The following is a 7,856-nucleotide window of genomic DNA, read 5'->3' on the forward strand; positions in this document are numbered from 1 at the left end:
ACATTTTGGAAAACGATTGCATTGCAACGCAGTTTGTGCAAGTCCAGAACAGAGACGAGTTGCTTGCAATAAGACAAAAAACGGCCGGTTGCCGATCGCGTAAGTTCCAGGGGAAGCTCCTTAGGTTCGGCCATCCTACACAGTACACACGTGACTGACCGCTCGCTTGCACCAACAGGAGGAGGAGGGTCATGTTATTCTCTACACTGCACTCAACCTGAGGAATTCCTACACTTTCAGTCTTTGAGGAGACATGAAAAACAGCGCATACCGCAGGAACGGTATAACGGAAAATATTACCGGTTTTGAAACCGTGAAATTTTCAAATCGCGGTATACCTTGAAACCGGTAATCGGCCCATGCCTACACTGAAGACTAGAGGTAATGTCCAGCTTTGCCATTACACGAATAAATTACATTTTAAAACAATAAAATCAAAAACAGTTACTTAATATTATTTCACAACATTTCTGTTTTTACTGTATTTTTGACTTCTTCAAAAATTAAAAAATAAATCAATAAAAAATCGTACCAACCCCAAACTTTTCAACGTTAGTGTATACTTTTATATTATTATTATTATTATTATTATTTCAAGGATTGTCTAACTTCTAAATTGCCTAAATGGTATATATTGCCCATGGTCAATGCTATGTACATTGCAGAGACTTTTAACCAAATTCTTCCTTCTCAAGATTTCACAGTATTTCAGATAAAGTCTTGTGTAAACATGTTTCCATGTTAAGGTTTGGTTGTGAACCTTGTAACCTCCATCCATAATAGTGGAGATATTAAAAACCGTCTTATCAGCGCTTCTGCCCCTATGCAACAGGTAGCACTACTTGCAGATCAGGAAGTATTTGTCCTGAACAGAGGTGTTTTGATAGCGTGCAAAGGCAGCAGCACTTCTGTCCTAACATGCTGCTGAACCCGTTTACCTCTTTCATTGGAAGGATTTATGTTTTTGTTTTTTTGTTTTCATGCACATTGCACTGCCATGTCAAGTCCTTAGGTAGCTAAGCAAGTATTGCAAACGCTTGGCGCGTGTGCGTCGCAAGCAGGAACTCACGGACTCACTTTTCTGACTAAATGCCTCTGGAATGTCATCCATTCCCCTCTTATTTGTTCATTTGCACCTGTTCGTATGTATCTTAAGGATTATTGGTGTGCTGCTAAGCTTTGTTTATCTTCTTTAAGCCAACCTGAGAGCTCTGCTTTGATGTGGGCTGCCAGATTTTAAAAAGTATCTCTTTGGCACAGGCATTTTCCGTCTATGTGAATTTATCCGTTTGTTTGCTCTCTAACCCGAGCAAAATCCAAATAAGCCTTGCAGCATGCATGTCTTAATTATCTCCAAATGTGATGCCATCTTTATTTTATTGGCAAAATTATTTTCATGATTTTGAAAAAAATAGTGCTGCCAATCGGTCTTTTTTGTTTTGAAAGTTTTTAAAATTACATAACATAAATGTAATTAATCGAATTAATTGCATGTAATCAATACGTACTGTTGTGCACTTTCATGTTTTTTGGTGAACTGATGAAACATTCAAAATATGTTGTCCACTAGAAGTTTCAGTGGTTGAAAATTTGACTGTTGTATTTTTGTTCCTTTTAACATTAGAGTCAAATTGAAATAATTCTACAAAAGTCCAAAAAAAGAACAACAGTTGTGGGCTGACAGCTCTGCTTGTTCTTTATCTTACAGCACTGAGTGTGTTGAAAAAAAGGAGGACCCGGATGTGTTCTTCTGCTGCTGTGAGGGCAACATGTGCAACGAGAAATTCTTCTACAACCCTGAAATGCCGGCAGTTCAGAGTAAGGCTCCCTTCAGCGACACAAACAGCAAAGTCTTTAAGGGTATTGGAAGCTCTTCAGTTATACCCCTTCCTCTGATGTAATTGTTCTGGCGTTTGATTCTGTCAGTGTGAAACCCTCCTTTCTGTCTTTGTCTCCTCATAACCTATGTTACCTCATAACCTCATTATCAAAATCATCAATTACCTCGAAGATCCTCTCATGGCGTTTTTCATGACTGTTCATGTCAAAAATCATAACAGGCTCACTGCTTTTTCATCTCCATTTTATTGTTTTTTCCACGTGTTTCATGGCCTGAATTATTTGTGTAGCGACCCTTTTTTGAGCCGCAATTCAACTGTTCAGTACATGTACATCAGAGTCTGTACATCAGTGTTGTGTGCTACATGTTATGAACATAAATCTTTAATGAAAAACTTGTATTAAAACTTACACATTAGGAAGACCACTAACAATGTATGCACTTTCTCTGTTACTGTGTTTTATGATATGTCACATCATTTATGCATTTAGCAGAACATCAAAATATATCAATGTTATGATGTTTATATGAAATCAACTAGCTGTCTTTTTGGTGCTGGTTTTTAAAATTTCAAAGTGTTATCGCGTAAATGTTCATTATTAGTTCCTGTTGGAAACTTATATTGCAACTGAAGTTGGTTCTGCATGTTTTTTGGTCTGATTTCAACATATTTCTAAGTGATATTGATGAGGTTCGGTTTCTGTGAGCTATTTGAGTTTGATAGTATCTCATGGGTGTGCAATTTAGCTTTTGCATAGATTTACAGTTCAAATTAATCCATTGTGCCCTCCTTCTATAGTTTTGCCTTGAATTTAACATTTGATTTCGGAAATATCAAATTATCCATTTGCTTTTAAGCAAAAGATTATAAGGACTTTTATAAACTCTGTTTTATTTATTCATTTTGTTCAGATAATTTTATATTTCTTTGATCAAAACATATGCTTTGATATGCTTATCTTGACCAAGCCACCACTGATCTCTTATTTACTGTATACATAGGCTCTTATTCATATCTGCATTTCTCGTGACCACTGCATAGCTCAATGGCTGCGGATTAATCTGCTTTTGAATGAAGAGCTTGTTGTCTGTCTCATATGTTATCTTATTGATGCAGCTCATCAGGCTTTTTTATGTTTCGTAACCTTTGCTTTTCTTCAATGCAGTTGAAGTTCTTATCAGAGAGGCAGGTTTCTCTGTAAAATTGAAATTGATTTTTGTGATGTTGCTGCAACCAGAGGCTTTTGTTAAATTCAGGTGCTATTTAATATCAGAAACGCAAAAAAAAAACTAAGCATGCCTGTGTGAACAAGCTCCAACACATTGGATGGAGCTGAAGCAGATGCAAAAGATGAACATTAAATATCTGGCTTAAGCAGTTTTGAAAATAATCATTGAGTAGCTGTAAAAGTTATCAGAAAGTTCGCTAGGGGTTTTAGATGCAGAAATGTATCTGTTCTCTTTTTTATTATTATTCTTACCTTTAAGTGTACTATACATTCACAACAGTTTTGTTGTACAAAAATGAAAGGCAACATTTATATGTTACATAAAGTAGGTCGACTACTTACTGTTTAGCATAGTTAAACCAAATTGTAAGGCTGAAACAGTTGTAATGTGGAATGTGAGTGATTGAATAAATAGCAGTACTTCAGTTTTACATTGTTTCTGTTCTGAAATGTCTTAGCTTAACATTACAGATTTTGAACCCGTGTAGATCTTCATCAACTGCAATAGATCCTCAAAATACATAAACCAAACATGAGCATGGCTTCTGAACAACCATCTATATTGAGCAATTCTGTAATTTGGCAACTCAGAGCTGTTTGGCTTTCATCCATCCATCCATCATAAAATGAAACATTTAGAAGATTGTGGAGCATGTCATATAGAAGACATCAGTTTGCTTTGCTGTCTTTGGGCTTTCAACAGCGTAACGTGCTCTCGCAGCCCCAGAGATGACCATGTCTTTTAGATTACCAAGGCTGATCTGGTCGCTTTATCTCTTCTGAGTAAACACTGACATCAACATCCTCTTAACTAAATGAGGATTGGAGGCATGTCAGCAAATACAGACCCAGCGGTTCTAATCTACTGGCCCACTGCTCTCAGCTCCCTGCAGGGGGTCAGTTGTACGTTTCAGCAGTCATGATTTATTGTCTGCCCGTGGTCTCTTGAAAAGATGACCCGATTTAGTTGTGTGCAGTACTGGTTGAGCTCTGGCTGATGAGTTTAGTTGTGTGCAGTACTGGTTGAGCTCTGGCTGATGAGTTTTGACATTACAACTGTCTATATCAGTGTAAATGTGTTGGGTAGAAGAGTCTTCAGTACTTCAGTAGCAGAGAGGAGGTAGGTAGGTGGGTGGGTGGTTTGGGGGGGGGGGTCTCATTTGTGCTTATGTAATGGGTCTATTTCCAGCACTGACTCACTCCATATGGAATGATCTTGATATAAAATGCAAAAACCCACAGGGACATGAAGAGTTGCACAAAGCGCACTGGAGTTTCTCAGAATTCGCTTTCTGCGAGCATGGAGCTGTGTGCTTTTTATGACCTTGTAACCGGGTACTTTCATGCCCCACGGCTGCGTGTGACCATTCTGCCGGCTGAGTGGGGGAAGGGTGGAGTAGGGTTGGATGAGAGTGGGTTTGTTGGGGGTGGATGTCTGTGTTTTTTTTTTTTCTTGTGCTTGTGGATTAATCCAGAGTCCTTAACCCACTTCCAAGTCCATAGCTGGCACGAGAGAGAAGAAATGGCATCATGAATGAGATCTCTCTCTGCTGGACCGAAGCTAATACGGGTTCAGCTGAAGTTCGACCGGGTGGGTCACGCACATGGTCCTGTGGTCAGCCCAGGCGAATGGGAAAAGCTCTGCTATAACATAAGACCAAGGGATCACTGCATCTCTGGCCAGCAGCCATGGCCCAATCCGATCTCTGGCACTAGATGCAGAGAAATCGAGGGCCACCGTGTGCACTGACTAAGCATGCATGCTATTCTTCTTCAAGCGCACACTCGTGCAGTTCCATTGAATCGCTCTAAACGGGACATGCCCCACGGCTGCGTGTGGCCATTCTGCCCGCTGAGTGGGGGAAGGGTGGAGTAGGGTCGGATGAGAGTCGGTTTGTTGGAGGTGGATGTGGTTTTTTTTTTTCTTTTTTTTTTTTTTTTTTTTTTTTTATTCGGGGGCCCTCTGGATATGTAATTTGTTACAGTATTACTGTAAGCTTACAGTACAATGGTACGTTCAGTAATACTGTATGAAAACTGGAAAATGTTTTGTGTCAAATGCTGATGTCATCCATTTTCACATTCATATCACTTATTAAACCAATAGTAATCGTAATGATGTGGGTTTCAGGAATGTTTCCAAAATAGCATTTATGTATTAGGAGGGAAACTACAATATTTCTGGACTGATAATTAACAGCTTGTTGTGGCTGATACGATTAACCTTTTATTTTATTTATTTACTTGTTTTATGATCTATTTATTTTTTATTTATTGATAGAGCAGTTCACTATAAAACCAATTTATAAGTTTTAATAAAAGTTTAGAATGTGGACTTTTATATGCATACATGAGACCTTTTTTTTTTTTATTTACAGACAAATTAGACTAAATGTAAATGGTGCTCATGACAGAATGTGGGAATCTGTCTTGTGTGAACGTTCCCAAAGTCAATTCCCAGTTAATCCTAGTAACATGCTGGTCACAGATACACTTTGGTTCTAAAGTTTGGGTTCAGTAAGATTGCTGCTGTTGTTGTTGTTGTTGTGTGTTTTTTTTTTTATTGATAAAAAGTGACAGTAAAGATTTTTGATCTGCTTTTGACTTTCTATTTATCAAAGATTTCTGTAAAAAATAAAAAAATAGGTTTTCAACATTAATACTAAGAAATGTTCCTTTGGTGCCAAATAAGCACATTGATGACTGCTGAAAATTCAGCTTTGCCATCACAGGAATAAATGATATATTAAAATAGATTTTTTTTGTATTATAAGTTGTTATATTAGTTCATAACACTACTGTTTTTACTGTGTTTTGTTCAACTAAATGCAGCTTTGGTGAACAAAAGAGACTTCTTAAAAAATATTACCAACCCCAAACGTTTGAACAATAATGTACATCGTGCACCTAATAAAAAGTATTGATCGGCACTGATCTCTCTCATTCTTCTTCTTTCCCTAGCAACATCTAACCCCTTCACTCAGAAGCCACCACTGTTCAGTACTGTTCTGTACTCCATCGTACCCATCATGGGCATCGCGGCCATTGTCCTGCTCTCCTTCTGGATGTATCGACATCACAAGCTAGCATATCCGCCTGTTCTGGTGCCTACCCAGGTAAATTGATATCTTTAGTGTATAAAGCAAGCGTTTTGTTTCCTTTTTGTAAAATGAGATAAGCATTCCCATATTTTTAAGTAAAACACTAATGTCAGTGAATCACATGCAGCACAGTGTTGTAAAATCCATCTGCTCATATCATTGTAGCTCTTGAGTTTCAGTGTATCAGAACATTTTCATGCCACTTGAAACGGTGCTATTGGGAGCTGTTATTTCCCCTGGGCAGCACCTCCTGTTGATGTGAATGACTTTGATTTCAGGGATCTAATGTGCTCAATGTCACACTCGCTTAAGCTCAAACACACTGTCAGCTGAAATCAAACTTGATCTGTCAGGTCACGGTTGTGTTTCAATGCCCGCTTCTCCCACCCGAAAGACGAGATAACAGAGCTGACATAACACAAGACATGAGCAATCAGGTGACCTTTACCCCCTGTGTGTGACAAGTGTTAAGATTCACATCTACTGTACTAATGAATTACACAATAGATCTGTATAGATTTAGCCAATGAAGTTAAAATCTGAACTGCTGGGTCAGCGGGAAGAAAAAATCCTTACTGTTGAGCCTTGCGGGACATCTTTAGCAGCTCAGAATAGATGCATTAATGTGTGCTGGGGTGATATATGGACTCTGTGGTAGCACAAAGGGTTACCTTTGTGTCAGGTGAGCATTTGGAATTCCCCGATTGAGTTTCAGCGTTATGTAGGCCAGATCTGACAGGTGAGCCATCCCCATAGCGCTGCTGATATCGAGTTTTATTATCAACCCAAACTTGTTTTTTATATGTAGGGAACTTAATTAGCTCTTGATGCAGCAGTCAGAAGTCCTCAGGGACTGTTACACCACTTAGTTAATATGAAACTGCAATTACAATTTCCCTAATTTTTTTAATTTTAATAAAAACTAGATTAACTGTAGGGGTTTGACAGGTGGTTGGGCAGGAAATTGGGAAACATGAGTAGGCTTGGGTATCATTTGGGTTTTTTTCGATACCAGTGCGAAATCGATACTTTTAAAACGGTTCCGGTGCCTAAACGGTGCCTGAACAATACTTATTAAAAAAATTAATAAAGAAAAATTCCCCAAAAAATGATGGATTGGCCATTAGCACTATAAACACATGATATCTGTTTCATTCATACTGGACGCCAGAAGACGCCCTCGCACAGAAAATCCACATATCCAGTCACAGAAGTAGGGGAACTCATGACCCTCCAGGAAATCCCTTATATGGACAAAGGCATAGCTATTATAGCTGTAACTGAGTAAACAGAACATATAAACGTTTTGAATGATAAAACAAAGACAATAAACACTCGACTGCGAAAATATAGTTTATCTGTGTTATTCAAGCCATCTCTGGTGTTTTCATAAAGATTAAGTATATTTATAATCCATTGCTAATCGATGTATTCTTTTTAAAGTAGCCTATGGAACATATTTTCTGCCTCATTCTGTGACAAGAAGCCACATCAGATCACAAAAGGAAGCATTTGACTGGTGTTGTGGAGTAAAAAGGTTATAATGTTCTCTTTTGTTGGACAACAGGTTTAGAAATGTGAATACAAGGGAAGTTTAGCTTTAGGCATTTTAATTTAAGCATGTTTAGCTTAGTTGCTAAAAAGAACATTATTTTGTGTATTTTGTGTAATGCAATGTGTTTATGT

At 38.1% G+C, this 7,856-nt stretch overlaps 1 protein-coding gene across 1 annotated transcript in view; it reads left to right on the top strand.

The window, feature by feature from the left end:
* Positions 1 to 7,856, top strand: part of LOC107724023 (activin receptor type-2A-like) — a 34,895-nt gene that overhangs the window by 6,375 nt on the left and 20,664 nt on the right. The window contains exons 3-4 of the mRNA XM_016532783.1: positions 1,709 to 1,860; positions 6,031 to 6,185. Of these exons, the coding sequence (XP_016388269.1) occupies positions 1,709 to 1,860; positions 6,031 to 6,185 (307 nt within the window). The remainder of the gene's footprint in view (positions 1 to 1,708; positions 1,861 to 6,030; positions 6,186 to 7,856) is intronic.

This window comes from Sinocyclocheilus rhinocerous, unplaced genomic scaffold (genome assembly GCF_001515625.1).
Source record: "Sinocyclocheilus rhinocerous isolate Xijiao unplaced genomic scaffold, SAMN03320098_v1.1 scaffold2230, whole genome shotgun sequence".
Taxonomy (NCBI): Eukaryota; Metazoa; Chordata; class Actinopteri; order Cypriniformes; family Cyprinidae; genus Sinocyclocheilus; species Sinocyclocheilus rhinocerous.